This window comes from Labrus bergylta, chromosome 14, assembly GCF_963930695.1.
Source record: "Labrus bergylta chromosome 14, fLabBer1.1, whole genome shotgun sequence".
NCBI lineage: Eukaryota > Metazoa > Chordata > Actinopteri > Labriformes > Labridae > Labrus > Labrus bergylta.
In genome coordinates, this window is record NC_089208.1 from 6,677,500 (window position 1) to 6,697,486 (window position 19,987).

At 41.3% G+C, this 19,987-nt stretch overlaps 1 protein-coding gene across 6 annotated transcripts in view; it reads right to left on the reverse strand.

The window, feature by feature from the left end:
- The window catches only part of phldb1a (pleckstrin homology-like domain, family B, member 1a), a 32,505-nt gene that overhangs the window by 12,172 nt on the left and 346 nt on the right, over window positions 1-19,987 (reverse strand). For 2 of the 6 annotated variants that reach the window (XM_065962910.1, XM_065962908.1), the window contains exons 2-13: window positions 16,912-17,010; window positions 16,215-16,338; window positions 14,282-14,452; window positions 12,213-12,338; window positions 9,843-10,882; window positions 5,067-5,294; window positions 4,838-4,969; window positions 4,598-4,735; window positions 3,944-4,072; window positions 2,573-2,728; window positions 2,364-2,474; window positions 2,172-2,261 (exon numbers count right to left, since the gene is read on the reverse strand). In XM_065962910.1, coding sequence (XP_065818982.1) covers window positions 2,172-2,261; window positions 2,364-2,474; window positions 2,573-2,728; window positions 3,944-4,072; window positions 4,598-4,735; window positions 4,838-4,969; window positions 5,067-5,294; window positions 9,843-10,882; window positions 12,213-12,338; window positions 14,282-14,452; window positions 16,215-16,338; window positions 16,912-17,010 — 2,544 coding nt within the window. Of the gene's footprint in view, window positions 1-152; window positions 312-486; window positions 610-1,957; window positions 2,090-2,171; window positions 2,262-2,363; window positions 2,475-2,572; window positions 2,729-3,943; window positions 4,073-4,597; window positions 4,736-4,837; window positions 4,970-5,066; window positions 5,295-9,842; window positions 10,883-12,212; window positions 12,339-14,281; window positions 14,453-16,214; window positions 16,339-16,911; window positions 17,011-19,987 lie in introns of all 6 variants that reach the window. The other 4 variants (XM_065962905.1, XM_065962907.1, XM_065962906.1 and 1 more) reach the window with 4 other exon arrangements.

Below are 19,987 nucleotides of genomic sequence, written 5' to 3' on the forward strand. Positions count from 1 at the left end.
ACAAGCAGACAGGCAAAGAGGAGCACAGGAGCAGCATCAGTGCCAAATGCATCAAAGCTGATAGAGAAGATAAACATGACAGAGTAGCAAGCTGCAGTGATGGTGTTACCAGAGAAATGTGGCCCACCAATCGGCAAAGAGGAAAAACAAACCTGTGCTGAGAGAAAAGCGGGAGGACCACATGCAGTTTGGTGGTATGAGAAGGAGGCGTGAGAGGAGGCATGTTGGAATGATGGAGTAGATGAGGAAGAGGGGGGATCAAGTCTCTGCATCCCAAAGATCTGGCTTAACTGGTTGACTGTGATGTACTCCTTCAAACGTACAACCAGTCAACACAGGCACACATTGAAACAAGACACATAAACAGACAAGAAAGAGAAAAAAGGTGAAATAGAAAGTAAAATAAGCTGCATTTATAGCTACAATATTTTGAGATATTGTCAAAGTGAAAGATTAAGGAAACGCAACAGAGAGTAGGGTGTCTACCTCACATGGCAGAGTTGGAGCCGCAGTGAGGGAAAGGCAGTGGAGAGCAGCAGGGGAAGAAGAGTGAGGTTGCAGAGCAGCATTTCCGTACATCCTATAGATATCAGAGAGCCGGAGGTACTCCTGCACCAACAGCCATACACAGATAAGATGGCTAAAGAGTCACTGCTTCAAAAAAAAGTCATGTACATAGCTTATACATGTAGACATCACCACTCACATGGCCTCTATTATTCATGTGAATATGGAGGAAACTTTACTGTTCAGTCATGCCAAATTCACCTATTTGGTTTATTCGTTTGGCATCTCTGAGGGTGGTAAGCTAAAATGCTCTTATGTTGTCCTGCTGTGTGGTGTAGAAATTAAACTAAGTTGCATATTTGACAAATATAATTCTGCAGCTGCCTTTTCGAGAAATGTTACCAGGTCGCAAAGCGATATGGCTTTCGGTAACCCCAATCAAATAATACTACTCGAACAAAATAACTTTATATGTATTCAAACCCACTCCATATTTATTGTCAGAGTATGGGGAAGAAGTTTTGGTAGCCTACTCTTATATCAGGTTTCAGGTAAGGCTTATCTCGATGGACGACAACCTCCTATCAAATAAAACTTCAAGTACAGAATCACTTAAAAACACCACTACTCCCTGTATTTGTACTTTAAGGAGAAGGGAAGAAGCACACACTTTTTAACGCCACATAATAAAACGTTCAAGTTTCAGAGGAAGGAAGCCACATGGTAACATCTCTGCTACCCTTGTTAGCAACTGGAAAGACATTTTATAGTGAAAATCCACAAGAAATACTTCAAACTATACATTTACAGCTAACATTCAACCTTTTGATAGACTTTCAAGCTGCCTAGCTTACAATAATGATAGCTGTTTAAGATAAGATAATCCTTTATTTATCCCACAATGGGGAAATGAAAAATCGTTAGCTAAATACTGCTACATATTTGATAATTCATTTGAAACCTAAAGAAAACGGATAATTTAAACATTTATCCATTCACTGGCTAATATTAATGTTTGAAATAACACAACACGGTATGGAAGGTCTGAATCATACACCTAGCTAACGCCAGTGTAAACTAGCTAATACTAACGTTAGCTGTTGTAACTTGCTGTTGATAATGAGTCATCAAGTTTGTAATAACCTCGAAATAAGAGCGATTTTCATCATAAAGTTTGCATGTCAACATGTGGAATCAAGATGTTTTACATTTTAGTAGCATTTGAGCTTCCCACCCTGAGGAAAGAAAAAGACTGCTGTGTTAATTTGATGAATTACTGGAAGGCCGACTAACATTTTAGAAAGTCTACCATATTACCTAGACAATGTAGAAGACTTAAACTACTATTGAGAAAGGCAAAAATAGTAGGCTGCTATTTTTGCTTTTCTTAGTCATTAAAGGTGTTTTTTTTTTTGTGTTTTTATTTTTACGAATGGTAACGAGAATTTACCTCTTGCGGTCTAACAGGATATATTTCAGGGGAGGGGGTGTGAGAGGATGAGAAGGAGGCAGAGGAGGGACAGAGGCTATGAGGAGGACCGTCCGCATAAGCAAGGTCAGGCTCGCTGATGTGAAGAAATTCCTGTTTGAAAAGTTTATCTCAGTTTTAAAAAAGTAGTAAGTTTCCTTGAGCGTGATGTCATGTCTCACAGGTTCCTGCTCACCTCCTTCATGCTGCTGTTGTGTTTTGGGAAGTTCCTCCCTCCTGTGATGGCGTGGTACCTCTTCTCTAGAGCACACAATCTGTCCTGCTCCTAAGAGGTAAAACCGCATAAACATAGTTAAAGCTATTTTACACTGATTCCCCCTGTTTTAGTAGTTAAAAAAGCTAGGTTTGTTAGCATTTAAAGGCTAACCTTGTGTAACAGCTGCAGGGTCACTGTCCTGTCTTTAGCAATCCTCTCACAGTCTTGAGCTGCTTGTAACCCAAGCTGCTTCACCTGAGCGTCCAGAGCACCCATCTTCTCCTGCAAGTCAACAAGTCAGTTTTCTTGATGCCACTCAGACTCACAATCACATTTTTACCCCATGATTCATGTGTTCTCTGTTTTACTTGTATCCCTACCTTCCTCTTGGCCACACTGCAATGATACTCGGCTCTCTCCTGGAGAAGCTGTGAGCTCTGCGTGTCCTTCTTCTCCTCCAGACTGCTCTCTGCCTCCAGCTGACAGAACTCCAGCTCCTCAAACTGCTTGGTCCCAGACTCCAGAGCTTCAGCTCTCTACATATGGATGTACGAACAAGTTATTCACACTCTCGATTCAGTAAAAGATAGACTACAATGGGTATTAAAGTTTTCTTAAAGTGAACACTCTCTCATCAAAATACCAAAACCAACTAGTAGTAGTACTTTCTGAGTAACTCAATTTTTTAAACTTATTTCCCTGTGCAACATATTCCTTCCGTCTCAGGAACAAGGCCGCCCACAAGGGGGGAAAAGGGGAAAGCTTTCGGGGGCCCAGGCACATAGGGGTGCCTCAGCACTACTTATTAATTCAACAAAGAAACACATTTTATACATTTTTGCTTGTTTCAAAATGTATATCCCGTCTTTTTAAAATGGTATGAACCCCTTTTTAGCAACATTAAAGTTGAGGGCGAGCCCATTGAAATTCCCTGTTAACGCAACCGAGCCAACAAATGAGTAATGATATTGTTTAACGACATCTGTCGAGGGCCCATTCACTTGGCCTTTCGGGGTCATTTATTTGAATTTGAATTTATTTAGTAGGATATCCCCTTGAGATGTACCATTTCTTTTTGAAGGGGGTGGACCACATTAGGAGTAGCTACTAAGGCAGTAAATGCTAACATCCTTTAATCCATAGTTGAAAAAGTCCCCAACAAATAGTTCATCTGAGACAGGCTGGAGTGGCCGTAAAGTATTTTCAGATTTTAGGCATTGTTGGTTTTGGTGTTTTGATGGGATATGTTCACAATAAAAAAAAACAGACAAAAACACAGGCCTCATCCTTTAATATCCATAATGATGAACGTAAAACACCAAATCTGAGAGTAATCTAATCTGTGTGCTAGTGTGACTTGAATCATTCATTGTAATTGCCATGCAAACTTTTAGGGCAAAGCTGTTAATGAGATTAATTTATACTTACTGCAGCAGTTAAACTTGTAAGCGTCCAGAAAGAGGAAACTGATTAAACAGCGATCTACAAAAAGCTGGAGCTGGAGCTTCAAAAGCGTTGTTTACTGTACAGCAAACGACACTAAAGTAATAGACCTTAAAAGTTAAGATGAAGAAGAGCAAGAGCAGCAGCAGAGGGAAATGCAAAGTCTGCAGATGTGCATGTAACTCTAAGCGCTTGTAAATCGAGTCATTGTTATATCTGTGGCCTTCTGTGCAGGTCATACAGTACTGGGGTATCTGGTATATTATAACTCACTGTTGCCAGCCTGTGGGCTGCGTGAGAACACTGACCCTGCTGAGCTGCTCCTGTAACTGTTCCCTTAGAGACAAGGGGCACTTATCAAACTGCCTCTTCAGCTCATTGTACTCATTCCTCTGCTTTTCCAGGGCCTTCCGCTCAGCCGACACATTAGCCCTCCCCTAAAAACACACAGACACACATGTACGCACAGTTTTGTACGCATACACACACACCAATGGAGGGAGAACAAAAAATAAAAAATCACAGACAACTCAAAATCCATGCAGCCAAGCTTGAAAGTTATTACAAGGCAGTTAAAGAATTAGGGGATTAAAGCAGATGTAAGGTTGTCGTCGGGAGTGTTAGGGGTTACAATGCTTGAAAGATTTGGTAAAATGGGACAAAATTATAAGTTATGTGTATGTCTGAATTGAACGTTTTAGTGTTTGTCACATCCATCCAGCTTTAAGTTGTATACATTTCTTTAAACCCAAGAAGTTTTGGATGCTTGAGATAGAAGATAGTTTGTGGTTTAGGGCAGGCAGGAAGTTAAAAAAAAGCAGTTCTATATTGATATATTTATCAAGACTGTTCATTCATGAAGGAGTGAGTTTTAACTTTTTCAAACAGGTTTTACGTTTACGTGCAACTGGAGCAAACCGGCAGCATATACTGCATCGCATAGTTTTCTCCGGGCTGCCCACCTTGTCCTTCTCTTTCTGGGTGGCCTTGTCCAGCTGGCTGAGTTTGAGCTGCAGCTGTGAAATGATTTCATTTTCAGCCTCCACCTGCTCCTGCTCTGCCCGGCGCTCTGCCTGCAGCAGGGCCTGCTCCATCTCCACCTGCAGACAAATGCAAGGTCAGAGTCTGCAAACGAGCAAACAAGCATGCACTGTCCAACTAGATAGATACTTCAAATTAAAAAAAAAAAAAAAAGCTTCCACCTCCTGTTTGGTCTCTTGTAGCTGCTGCTCCAGTTCACTGACTCTCTGCTTCCAGTCATCAACCCGGGCAAGGACCCTGCTCCTCTCCTCCTCCAGGTAGATTTGCTCTTGCCCAACTAACAGCTCTTCACACTGAAGGACAAATTTAAATATAAATGTATAAATGTGATTTGAAAAAGAAAAATAATCCTACATTTCACTTGTGTGCCTGTATGAGAGTGTTTATGACCTCTTGGTGAGTGCTCTCTGTGCTGCTGGACTCCTCTCTCTGGGTCTCTTCATCGTTCTCCGTCACCCTCTGGGCTCGGTCTAATCCCTGAAGAGACATACCGCGTCCTGTCTCCGAGCAGCTTCCTCCCAGAAGCCCACTCCTCACCACCTCAGCCAGCTCCACAGCACTGTCCTCATGGTTATACTCTGCACACAGATTCAGGATGGTCTCCAGTCTCTGTCGCTCCTATAGCAGAGATATGAGGTAAAGCATGCAGGCCTACGTTAAGGATCATATTGCAGATTAGCTTCACGTGTCCTTGGCTGACATTGTCCCATTTAGCCAGCTGTCCCTCAGACACTGGCACGGGACGGGGCTGCAACCTGATAGCCGAAGAGAAGCTGATGTAGTTTGTCTCTCAGGAGGGGGCTCATAGTAAAAGCTGTCAGAGCTAGAGCTGTTTATGAAAACCTTTTAATAAGACATGGTTTGAATGTTGCTCTTTTACGAGATGTGTTTTTCCAATTATCATTCTTCATTGTGTCGTGTATTTCTTTGATCAAATGTCACGTTGTGCCAGCTTGAAGCCAGACTGTTTCTGAAATTATTCTAGACAATGGGTCTTCTGCTTGAATCTAAAAAAAAAACACAGAATGTGTGACAGTGATTACAAATCTGGCAAGACGAGAAAGAATTGTGCCTTGTGATTTCTGCTGCAGTCTTATTCTTTCCTAAACCGTCCGCCCACTTCTGTCTGGTATTTGATTCACTCAGGCTGTTAAAATAACCACAACAACTCTGTCGTAAGCTTCGACTTATACTGTAAAATGAATGACAGAGCCAGGTTTAAATGCTGTTTGGCTTGTTCATTCCTTGTGAAAATCAGAAATAGCAATAAAGAAATAGACTATATTAAACTAAAGTTTAAACTTGTAAGATGTCAGATTAAGCATCCCCCTCCACGCCCACGTGAGGAGATTTTTGCTGGTTATGAAACAGACTGAAATCAATTTTTTTTATGACTCACAAAAGCAAACAAGACCATCAGAAACAACATTTATATTTCTACTGTGAAACCCAATTTAAAATACCTGTAACTGGGGACACGAGTTGGAAATTAGCAATAGCTATATACTCTTTATGCAGCACATCAGTTTCATGCTTTGTATTGAAATTATGTCAAATTGCATTGTCCCTATTAAAATAAATACATTCAAATTCAACTGCTGCAAGTGTATTGACAGTATGCTGAAGAAGCGACATTAAATAGGTGATATATCTGCTGTTATTAGAAACCAGGATGAGTTTTTTTGCCTTTTTTTGCTGAAAATCCTATGTTGGCATGTATAGGTTTTTGTTTGATAACGACGACTTATAAGATGGTTTCTATACTGATTAAAGCTCTCAAGAACTGCCCTCAATGTTGTGCTTTGCCTCTGGTCACTTCCTGTCAGCACCTGTGTGTCCAATCAGACTCAAAGCTGATCGTTTGCTCTTACTGACATTGTTCCCTTTTTTTCTAGATCCTTGCTTGTGTTGTTCTTACTCTCTGATGTACGTCGCTTTGGATAAACGCGTCTGCTAAGTGAATTGTAGAATTGTAGGATTGTAGGACAAGATCAGAAAAAGATGTACGCTCTTCGTCCACACGGGGCGCCAAAATCAACACAAACAAAAAGGTCCACACAGAGGCTTTAGGTAAAATGTAAAGTGATGAAACTATATATTTAGAACAGTTTATGCTAAAAGCAGAAGTTCATAATTTTGAAAATTTGTGCTCCTGCGGATAATTGAGTGGATATAGATACTACTCTCATACCTGTCACCTAAATTCAGGATAGCCTGCTAGCTTAGCTTAGCACAAAACAGAGTGGGAAAACCGTTGTCATGGTCTTTGAGAGGGCAAAATAACTGCCCCTAAGCATTTCAGAGGTCACTGATTAACATTGTGTATCATGTTATCTCTAACATATTTGTGTTTTCAGAATTCCCGAAGTATTTAACCTTGCTACAACTCAAATTGGATTCTTTCCAGTGGGTCAAAATAATGTAACACTGTTAGAAACTCTTCTACTTTGTTAATAACAATTAAAAAGTTGGGCTAAACAAATCCCGAGAACAATCTCTCCAGCCTGACCTCATCAGAAATACAAATATTTGTGCTATGTTGTCAGCAGTTTGGCCTCTTTCCAAGAGATCCAAAGCTAAATTTAACATTTCTATTATATCTCTTCCTCCCTACAGTAGCTTTGCCCTTTAGTTTCAGTGAGCGATAAGGGGCAACAGGTTTTTAAAGTTCAGCTTTCTCCCTGTGTGTATGCTCGGTTCAATAATCTGAGATAACAAAACAAAAAAAACACATCAACAAGCATATACCTCTGCCAACTGTGCCAAGAGAGCAGTGTGCCAAATGTAGGGCTCACTGAGAGGAAATCCTCCCTTTGTCTCTCTTCTATAGGTCTCCCCTTCATCATTTGTATGTGATTCTTTTAAGGCTATTACAACCAACAAATCAAGAAAATATTCTAGGACCCAAAATGTAGAAAGTTACAACCCAGCTTGTCTGATATTAAATGTTATTTGTGAAGGAATAAACAGAACAACTGCCACAGAAATAAGGGACAGCTTACGGATGCCATGATACTGTATACGCGTATCTCCTCTTAAAGGAATACATCTTTGGGTATGATGAGTCTGACTTTTTTTATTCACACAGTGGATATTTAATCAGCTTGTTTATGTCCTATGTGTTTATGTAGTGCAGATATTTTACTGTTTATATGAGGACAACCACTATCAAAAACATGAAAACCTCCCCTGACAACAAACAAATCATGGTGATGGTTTGTCAGAAGAGGTTCTTCATGGGATACTGTTTGCTCTCAGACTTTCATGTGGCTAATTGGGTATTACAGCTCAAAACACCAAAACATTACTCAATGCGTCCTTGGCCCAAAAAGAGTCTTCTCTTTTGTTCTTTTTTCTGTTTATGTGTTTGCTGACCCCTGCCTGAACATGCTGGGTGACTCAACACAAACTGTATCCACACAGCAGGCAAACTCCCGTCAGTCCAGCTCAGATGCATGCGGTCTGTAACTCTCTTATTTGTTACAAGAAACCTTTTGGTTCCTGAAATAGTCTGTGAACATGGAGAGCTGGGAATCACACCCTCCTCTTCCCTCCCTCCCTCCCTCCCTCCCCCTGTGGTCCCTTCAGCTGTCAGTTGCAGGCTGGGGTGGGGGCTTAAGAATGGAGGTGTTGGGGCTGGTGGGTGTGGACTGAGGATGGATAAGTAGTAGTCTATGATCTGGAGTGGGTACGAATAGGAAAGAGCCTTTAGTCAAGCACGTCCAGTTCAGAATGAAAACTCCACTAGTCCTTTTGATAAATATAGTGTTGAGCAACATCCAGCCGCACCCTTCGCTCTGGACCTTAAGACATGTGGAAGAATGTTCACCCCGCGTTACTCAGGGCCACATGGGCCGATGATGCCAGTAATGCTCTGGAGAGATGCGCTGGTGGCAGAGCGCCAGGAGACTTTGACGAGATATCTGAGGGCAGACTCGATGTCTGCGGTGCCAGAAGTCTCATCGCTTTCTTCACATCACTGATTTCATGTCCTTTAAAACTATGACGGTTGTTAACTCTCCTTGTTGCTATTCATTCTGATGAGTTATGTTTTCCATCATGCAAAGAAAAAAAAAGCTTTTTTCACTCTTGGGACAAAAAAGTTTTCCAAACTAGCCCACTGGTCCGACTACAAGAACGACTTCAGAACACTTAAATGGCTTCAATCAAAATGGTTTTGATTAAAAGGGTGAGGTGAAACCCCTGCTTTGTGCACACTCCCTTGTTGTTAATTCCCTTGAATATAACATGATGCAACCACAAAATGTAAGACACCCCTCATTCTTGACAGGGGCCTAAAAAAATGCACATAAAGTCATCCTGAAAAATGTGGCCGGTTTTAGTTCACACATGCAATTTTCAGGGGTGCAGTGCATATGTGAAAAGTGCTTGTGATAATGTAGGTCCAGTGTAGGTGTGGAATTTGTGTATGTGTCATGTGCGATTGAAGAAAACATCAAAACAGGATGTGGTATTCAGAGCTACAACTGCATCGTCTAAAAACTGGTGGTCCAACCCACGAGTCTTGGAAATTACTTGTAAAAGGCATTTACATAATGGAAAAGATAACTTTCAAAATAAGACTGCAAAATGCAAAATTCCTTGACACATGGTTTCCATGGCAACACGTGATGGAGGATGTTTAGATACAGGTTGGCAAGGGAAAATGTGGTGATATCTTAATTTAATAAAATATATAATGAACAGGGGATGTATGGAAACATTATTTCGCTTCCAAAAGCTGAAAGTAAATCATGGTTATGTTTTGTTTTGGGTTTGTGTGTGTTTATTTTTTTATGTGGGTTGCTTGTTTTTTGTTGTTATATTTTTCAAAAAATAATAAAAATAAATGAATGCAAAAAAAAAAAATAAATAAGCTGGTGGAACCTCTGTGCAATTAATGAAAAGACAAAAAACGTCATCATAGCCTCAGACTCTTCTTCGTCTACCATCTTGAATATGTTGTAAAAAAATGACACTGTGGTTTCAGCAGCATTTTGTTTATGTCATGTCCCGCCTCTGGAAACACCCAACATGTCCTCCCTATCCAACAGGGAGAATTCTTCGAGACTTCCTCAGTTTTTTTCAAATTAGCATCCAGACGCCTGCTGTCCCTCTCATGTAAAAATGATCTTTTAAAGATAAGTAATACATAACATCACTTACTATTTTCTCCATCTCCTGCTCCCGCAGCCTCTCCTCTCTCTGCCAGCGGTGGTACTCCAGTAGCTCATCCTCATTGTCACTGATCTTAGAGATGCTGTTTTTGCGTTCCCGAGTATATGGTTTTGTAATACTCTGGTCCTTGCTGGAGGATCCGGTCATGCAGGGGGTCTTTCTTTTGCCTTGAGGACTTGAAAAAGGAGATAAACCAGACATAGAGCCCAGGCCTGACATGGTATCTCCAGGTCTTGTCTGCTTCCCTCCGGGCTCCTTCTCCAGCTCGGGGTGAGACAAGGGACTCTGGGCGTACATGACCCTCATGGCTTCTGCCTTTGAAGCGGTCTGCTTGCGATGTCCCTGGGGGCTCTCGGGGACAGGAGCCGTGCCCTGCAATCCTGGAGTCCCCTTGCGGGACGCGTAAGGGCTGTGAGGAGGAAGATTTCTCCGACTTGTGGATCCAGCGGGCTCTGGAGTCCTGATCCTTTGAGGGACATCTACATGAGAGTGGTGCAAATCTCTCATGGGACTGGGCGATCTCTTCTGCAGGGAGGAACCTCTCACCCGGGGGCTGGATGGAGCTGCTGGGGAAAATTTGGCGGGGGATGGTATTTTAGAGTTTTCTGTGCTGTGCCCTGACCCCCTGCTAGGTGTGGGGCTCGACGTTGCTTCTGCTCTTACATTCCTAAGAAGCTTCGGACTCTCTTGGGCCCTCAGACCTTCACTAGTACCGCTCCCAGCCACAGAAAGTGTGCCTCGTGGATGGGGGACAGGAGCGCTGTTGATTTGAGGGGACCTGGACGGTACAGGAGGGGTTTTGTTGCCAAGGTTCTGACCGCGAAAGCCGCACGAGTCCTCTGTCGTGGAGCCGTTTCTCCCGTTGAGCATGTTAGGAGGAGAATTCTGACGTATTGGCAGTTTGGATCCTGATGAGGAGGAGGCTTTCAGCACCAGGGAGTCCTGCAGGTTCTTTGCCAGGTTGTTGTTTTTAGAGTCTCCATTACTTGTAGGAGACTGATAGTTCCCGTTTAGGACACTGTGGATGTCTGAAGGGAGACAAGAAACACTTGTGAGTGAGGATGCTTGAGAGGGCAGTTGCAAAAACACACGTAAACAAAACACTGTGGGAGGGATCTGTCAGTCTCGTGTCATCTTTGTCCCAGTGACATCTACCTCACCTCAGGTCTGGGCTGTAGAACACAGCAGGTTGCCCGCATAAGGTAAAACACACGCATGCCTTGACATGTTGCACATATTAACACACAGCGTCTCAGTGGTCCACTTTAAATAGTGCTAAATGTCTCAGAGCCCATATGTATGAACCAAACCCAGCAGTTGGGATGTCGGTGCTTCTCAGTTTTGTCATAATCCTGTAGGGATCTGGAGCTGGCTAAATATAAAAGCTGCAGTCGTGTAGCTCATACAGAGCTGATGAAATCAGGGCCTGGTCAGGAAAGAGTGGGCAGGGTGTGGTGGCTTTTACCGTACAGACAAACACATAAGGTCATTGGAGAATGGCTTCTAAATATCATCAACAGCAAGATTATGTAACATCATCTGAATGTAGGTGTAACAGGGAAGATTACAACCATTTGTCATAACGGGGTCACAGGTTGAGCGCAAACCAAAGATTTTTAAATGAACTAGATCACAATGTAGGCCAAAGATAATTAGTCCTGAACAAGCTATTTTTTGCACCGTTTTTTGCAAGGATGGTGACCAATATTTCGGTCACTCTTCCAAACCAATTGTACTGCAGATATGTCTGAAAAGAGCTAGAAAACTTGGTTTCAACTTTTGAATTGCAAGAGTACAAATACAGCATTTTTTTTCTTTAATAAAAATGTCTTGTTAGTGTCAACAATCGTTCATTTCCCTCCATTTAACAGCAAAACTGAATGTCTTCAGTTATCTTTTATCATGTTTGCTGAATGTCTTCAGTTATCTTTTATCATGTTTGCTGAATGTCTTCAGTTATCTTTTATCATGTTTGCTGAATGTCTTCTCGTTGCGTTTTTAACTAACATTTATAAGGACTTAAATCCTTTAACATGGACCGAGTCAATAACTTATTTGATCCCATCTATTCTCTGTAACTGATCTATTTCCTCCTGTTTAGCAAAAAAAACTTCTTGATTTTTATACAAAGTATTGGAAGCCTTCTGTGACAATCACTACAAACATTTCCTGAGCCCAAAGTAACTACTGAGGAAACTGTGTAACCTTCTAACACACAACTGGTATTGACCAGCTTATTTCTGTATCCAACATAGGTTGATACTAAGAACCTGCATGCACTGACTCTGAACATAACACCATGTGAGCTGTTAAGTCTGGAGGTAATTAACTCTCTAAATGCCAAAGCAGAGTTTTTACCGTTAGGATGAGATTTTGTGCTGCTCAGTCCTTGGCTCCCTCCAGGCAGCATGCTCTTCATCCGCAGGGCTTCCTCTGGATGGTTGAAGCGGAAAAAAGCAGACTGACCAAAACACAGCATGCACCCTGAAAGGACAGGGGACCATGTGGAGGGAAAGATGTCAGTGATGAGTAAGCACGTGTCAAATAATTTGCACAGGGGGGGGGTGATTGCAAAGAACTATTTCTGTTAAATCTAACATGCTTTGAATTTAAAACACATTTTAGCTTGACAAATTAGATAATAAGGGCACTGTTGAGTCAAAGAAAGTTATGATCCAGCAAGAGGAGGAGGAGGAATCTTTTAGTGCCATTTAGTAAACTAAAGTTAATCTTTTGGAAACTCACAAAAAATAAATTAAATCAACCTCTTCTTCTTTCCTTGAAATCCGCCTTTCAACAATGTTTGAAATGTTCCCCGACGGTCATACAAAGAGTTTTTTTTCCCCCACTTGTTGATATTCCACTGGTAGCTCAATATTCATTTCATCCTTCAAAGTGAAGTCAAAGTTCCAAATGACCGCAAAATTGTTCCTTATGATATGGATACAACCGTTTCCTCCATTCCAAAGCTGTTTTATTCAGTATTTCATCACCGTCCTTAGAAAGAAGCAGAGCCTGAAGTATTCCTGTTGAGCAGCTGCTGCCTCCACACACACACCAGCCGTCAGCTTCAAATGACACTGTAGCTGCTGGCTTTGGTCCCATAGAGAGGGGACTGAGAGGGGTGGGACTGTTTTACTTTTTTATAGTATGTAAGGAAGCATGTCACTGGAAGGACATGGGGCTGTTTACTCAGTAGAGGCCTGATTATGTTCATGTGTTTAGTACAGTAATATACAGAGCTAAATTGGAGTCATAAAGTTGGTAGATAAGTCAATTGTTCTTAGTCATGCAACAGTTCATTAGTGTTCATCTAGCTTTCAGCTAAATCATAAGGTCATTGTAATAAAAAGCTCACAATGATAACGCCAAAATACAGATGCCAGGCTGGTGCACTTGTTTATAACAGCCTGTATAAAAAGATGGACAACACGACAGCTCCCGGAGAGTGAAGCCCAGACATTTGAAGCTCCTCCTAACTAACACTTATAAAAGAGTCTTGAGTCACGTTTCAAACCGACACAAGTGACTTTTCTGTGGACTTTGACGGCCTAAAGGACTCTTTGCAGATTTATCGGTAAGTTAAATTTATGTTGAGGTTAGCAGAAGGGGGGAGGGCGTCAAAAACCCCCAGTTCAATATGCCAGGGCTTGTCACTCGGGGTATATGGGCGTCACTTTTTTTAAACTCGAGGAGGTCTATCTTTATGGACGCTAACTGGTTAAAATCACCATCTTAGTTTAGCATGCTAACTTTTGCTAATTGGTGGCGTAGTTTGTATGTTTGCTAATGAGTAGCGGCAGCATAATGGCTGGTATTTCGTCATAAAACAACATTTTTGACTTGATTATGGTGCTTTAAAAGCTTGGACACCAATGAAATAATAATTATCTCTAAGGGAGATCAAATTTGATAGCAATCTTTTTTTAAAAGCCTTCGAGCCATTTTGCTTGATAGTACAGATGTTAACCTCATGGTAGCGCTAAAGGAAAAGACCGAGGATCATCATCTGGCAACCATGAATCTTTGTTTAAAATTTGGTGCAAATGTATCTTGTCAATATGGCGAACAACTCCCCACTTTGAACTTCTGCTGGTACTACATATAAAAGACCGTATAGTGGTCAGCATTCATCCCCTGGAAACCATGGATGCTTGTACCAGACTTCATAGCACTCCATCAAAGTCATTTTTGAAATATTTCCGTCTGAATCAAAACAAACAATACTGACAAGGACTTCCTCTCCAACATGGGAATTCAAAACTTTGACTCAATCTCTTCCTGTTGTAGACACGATGTGTTTCTGTCCTTCTCACTGTGTAGTAATCATTTGGCAAACATTTTACAACTTTATTTTTAAGAGATACAAGTTAAAAACATATTCTAACACAGACGTGTGTATATAACAAATCTCTTGTCAGAGCTACCTTGTGACAGGCGATATGGTTTTGTGATGGGCAGCCCATCCACTAAGCACTGGTTCCCACATGGGTACAGTGTGATGCTGCCTGCTTGGTTCTCAATGTAGCAGTGTGTAGCTGCGATCCCGGGGCCCTGCAGAGGGATATCTGTCCCCCCGCTGCCCAGCGTGGTCCTCCCTGCAACCAGAGAAAACATTTTCTCAGCGTCAGTTACCAGAGAGCTGTGTACATACTTTATGAAGTATTCTTAGGTTGCTGTTTGAAGCCAGAGGTGACGGTGTCGTCTCAGAGGTCGAGGCCTTGTCGGCAGAGTCACAAATGCAGTCATCACGTGATGTGATTGAATGTTGGACAACAGCTGTTGGAGATGTGTTTAAGCCGGGGCAAATGAAAGGATTCTTGCCAGAATTATTATAACTACAATTTAATGTGTTTTAATTAGATTTTCAGTTATATTAATACAGCTGCCCGAGTGCAAGGGGTTTAACCCAACAGAAACACATGCATTATGTATTCCAATGTGATAGCTGAGAAGATGCATAGCAGAGAAAAATACCCAGGAGGCTTTTCTCTAGGGCGCTAATGTCACACCCTCTTCGTCTGGTGTCGGGGCGACGTGCAAGACAAAATCACAGATGAGGGTGTAACTGAGACTGTGGTAAAGTTTGAGTAACAACACGATTGTTGGAAAGCATCAAGTGTCATCACTTTTAGTAGAATTCACTACTAATGAGTAGTTCTGTAACTTACTGATTAAAGGACAGCCAAGTTATTGACAATAATGTGCTGATGGAAGTGTCTTTACATTCTAACAATAACTTAGAGTATAGATTCTGTTGTCTGCACAGAGATGTCTGCAGGCTTATGAGCTAATAATAAGTATAAGTAATCAGGCACTCTTAGAGATATATGATATAGTCACTATAAAACAGAACTGGGACAGCATGATAAGGCAGGAATGCAAATTTGTCAAGATAATCACGAGGTTTCAAATGTCTCATTCAGCAAGATATCTATAAAGTAAGTGACTGATCAGCACACTGTAACTGTGCAGACATCTTATTTACATAATTCATCCTGTGATAATGAGTCAGTTAGGGGTTTCTGAAGATCTCCACTTATGTATCTCATTATCTTGAGATGACTATGGGGGTATGACCATTATAGAGAGTTAATTCCAGTTATTTTCTTGAGATCTTACTTTCGTTCTTGTTATCTTGGAATAACAAAGCTGGTTTTGTTGTGACGGGCAATCCAGAAAACAAAACAATATGCTGTTCACTGTGATAGACCAAACCACAACATGCCTTGGTGCCATTGCCCACTCTAAAGCCGGGCCTACACTCTGATTGTAGTAATGAAACACTTGATTATAGTTTACGATGCACAACATGTAAAGCTCATGACTTTTCTGCTCACACTCTACGGTCAAATTGTAAAGCCAGACCTGAGTGCTCACACTGAAATTGTTAAAATCGTGAAGGAGAATTTATTGATTTAAGCCAAGTTGAAGTCACATACATGTGTGTTTCAGTTGTCTCATATGCACAACTTAAATGTGTACCTCATAAGCTGTATTGTCTGTTTTTTTTTCTTCTAGAGATAAATAAGTTGTGGTTTAAGATGTCAGCTGGAAATGAACCATAATCACCTGGAAGCGGTGTAACTGAAGTGTATGGTTGCATTCCCACTTAGGGCCTTCCCATAGATGTAAATTTTAACAGGCAAGGCAGGGTACCTTTCATACATAGAGTCATTTAAAGTGCTTGACAGAGTTAGAGCCTAAAGGACATCATTAAGCACATTAAGAAATTAAAATACAAAACATTTTAAACTTAAAAATCAAATAATAAACTGCAACGTCTTCATATCTCATCACCATCCAACAAAAACCAACATACAGTCCATAACATGCACAAACACAAGCGCAGGTCTTTACCTTCCTGAAGTGGAAGCAAGGTTATAGCCGTGCTCAAGCGTCCACTTCCCAAACTGACCAGGTGGGGGCGCTCTGCCTGGACTCTGAGAGACTTGCCTGTCTCTATCAGGTCTAAAGGAGTGCTCTGCCAAGATAAGGATGGAAAACATCTTCAGCATGCTTCTAACACTTTCAAGTGTTTCACCTATAAATATATGAACACTAAGGGGAGTGGGTGTCTTCTATTGGATTAAAATAAAGCGAAAACAATCCTTCTGACACCTGTCATTTTTTGTATGAATGAATGAATTGAATACATGAAGAGGGTAAAATGTGATGTTAGGATTTCAGCAGTAAATGAGGTGCTACAATATTCAGCCTGCACTGGTAAATGAGAAGCCTAATGTGCAACGTGAATGTTTGTCCACAGCTAAAAGGTTTTATTGTGTCATTTTAACGAGATGTTTTATTACAGGGCATTAAAGATTAAGAGGAATGCAACAAATACCGTCTATATTTGAGTGACATAGTAATCACAGATGACCGTGCAAAGTTCATGTCTTTGCATTTCAGCGATTAATGTTGATACAACTACACTGTAAATGATTCCTACGTAACTGATTTAGTCTGAGTCAGAGCAGATGGCAACATTTATCAGTTTATATAATCCGAGGTGTAGCAGCTGTAAACAGTTCCTGAAGAGAGAGCCATGACTCACCTGTAAGACCTGGTGCGTCTGTCTCCCCTGGTCCACTTTAGTCCTGCTCATGCGCTCCATGTTGGCTGGACTGTCAGAGTTATCTGACACATGAAGATCCTGCAGCAGGCACACACACACACACACACACACACACACACACACAGAGTAAGAGAGAGAGAGAGAGAAGAGCAGGGTATGAATGGGGGCACTGGGAATACTGCTACTACAGTTGTACTACAATGGGAACAGAGCTTTCCTTAGAAACCAGCCTGCCCCACTTATGAGCCCATGTGACCAAACCATTATAGTGGGTAATTGTCTCGCCCAAAGCAGACACACAAAGCCATCCATCATAACACTAGCATTGATTTTATGTCTTAATTTAAAAAAGAAAGACTGATTTTAAAGAATTAAGCGTAGCAACATTAGCACGCTTTTATATAATCTTCATGAGTTTATGAATCGATTATATATATATGAGCTCTGTAGGTGTGTGCACTCAGTGTAATGTAACAAAGTATTAATACATGTAGTGCAACTATTTTCTGGGAGTATGATTAAGATTTCTGTCCACTTTCACTTTAACCCGACTATATTTCCTAAATGAAATGTGTACTTTACTTAAATACATTTCCCCTGAGAATCTGTTTTCTCTAAATTAAACCAGGATTGATGTGGTAGTCTCATCATTTTAATGTTTTAAACAGAAAATCCAGCTTCATATGAATGGATGCTAAGAGGTTAGAAAACTGAACATGTGTGCAAAAACAACAAAATCGTCTAACTTTCGCCATCGACGTTAGCAAACAAAACCATCATCGTTATCATGATCAGTATCATTAAGTGTGAAGAGGGGTGTTTAACTTTTTCTTAAAGGTGAAAAGGGGACTCTGCAGATCGAACAGAGTTTGGTAGTTTTTTCCACCTCCAGGGGGCGACCTTGTTTTTTTTCCAAGTGACTCTAAATTTAAATTGGTTTCGAGTTAAACATAAAGTTCCATATTCTTAAAATTCTAACCACTCTTTTTTTTATTTCCACCATATGTGCACTTTAACTTTCAGTTGTTAAGTAAAATGAATATAAGAAAAAGAGTTAACTGAGTTAATTTAGACCAGCTGGATTTGAATTCTTCAAAAGTTATTTTCTGGTATGATATTTGTACTTTTACCCAAATGTGCCTTTTAGGTTCTTTATCAACCTCTGGTCTGCACATCAGGGGTCTGATCACTGCCTCCTCAGACCCTCATGACTCACTGTGACTCATGCACAGAGCCTACACATGTACACACACAAACATACACAAACACACAATATAAGCAGACAGATGCTGCAGATTACATCCAGCTGTCTGCTCATCAGATGAGAGGGTAAGAACAAGCCGCGAGGACCAGACAGACCTCAAACAATCACACACAGACACATACGCACACCAGATGACTCACCATGTTTTCCTTCTAAAAGCTTGTGTCCCCGTCTATTACTTTCACACACATGCTGTCCCGGCAACAGTTTGGTATCATCTCAGCATTCCTGAGCAAATCTGAGACAGACACAACTTTTTCACTATCTAGTGTCTGTTTTGTCTACATGGAGCAAACAGAGATGAAAATGTTGATTTCTTCATTTCAGGGAAGAAAATTTGACTTCATTCATCTGACAGTCTCTAGATACAAAAAAAAGTGTCTGATAATATTTAGAAAATAAGCAACATAAAGTGTCTCAGTAAGGGTTTGGGCCTAAATAAGCCTCAAAATCAGCTTTTAATAGTCAAGTCAGTTAAACTTACCTAATTGACATTGATGTGAAAAGAAAAAAGAAAGCTTTATTTTCTGGCACAGTGAGTTAGTATTTTGTAGGGAACTCTAAAAATTGTCAGTTAGAAAGATGTGTTGCCTCCTGTGATTTTTTGGTGGTTGCAGTTTAGATATTGTGACTTTGTCGGCAAAAGCATATAGCTCCTTTCACACATGCACACCTGAAAGTTTCGAGAAGATTTCAGGACAGTCTGCCCCTGAATTCTGCCAGAGTTTTCCTATCACACCTCCTTTAAGTTGTTTTTCTGTATAACAATGCCTCATGTATTTAGACGTAATCACAGAATCAGTGAAATTGTGGACAAACATCACCCCGCCCACGTGCTTGCAGTGAGTTGGATTTAAGGCTACCTGCTGCGTTCACTTATCAGCTCATTGACTTCTTGCCCAAATTTTACTAGGAGGCTGGCCGGAAAATGTCAGAAGGTTTGGGTTCACCCTTTCTGCCTAACCTGAACATTTTAGGAAATTTCCTGGATTTTTATGCATGTGTGAATAAGGCTTCTGATTCCAGTCAAACTTCTTTGCTCATAAAGTCATTCACTAGGACCTCCTGATCTGCATTTCTCATTAATTCTGCTTTTGACTCTTCAGGAAATGACCACATCAGCCCTGTCACACAACAACACATGACTGTTACATCAAATAGAAACGCTTCAAGCTCTCTGTCGCTCCTGACATCACCGTTCATTTCAAATTCTTCACCAAAAAAAAAAAGGTCAAAAAACGCTCCACAGCTGCTTGGCTCCAAGTTTAGCCCCGGCAAAGACAACAGGACGTTCTCTCTACGTCTGATGTCACCACAGACCGCTGGAATCACACTTATCTGACAATCCCGTCCAGTGTGTGTGTGTGTGTGTGTGTGTGTGTGTGTGTGTGTGTGTGTGACACAGAGAACAGACCATCCCCTCTTGTTCAGCTCTGACACTGGACCCCTCACGCCTCTGCCGTCAGCCCACTGCCTGTCAACACTGACCCTCTTTGAGCCACGCAGCCAGACACAGGAGCAGAGAGTGGGCATGGAAATGTGTCTCTGGTTGTCTGACTCACACACACACACACACACACACACACACACACACACACACACACACACACACTCCAGCTCCCACAAGCCTCAGTGATTTAACGTACACACCCAATCCGGAGAATAGTTTTAAAGCTTGAAAATGCTGGGCCTTGCACAGTAACCTGTCATTACGGGGGCAGTTATGTCCTTCTGAGCTGCCATGAGCTTCTGAAAATAGACACCACCAGCCACACAGTCTGCATTGCTACT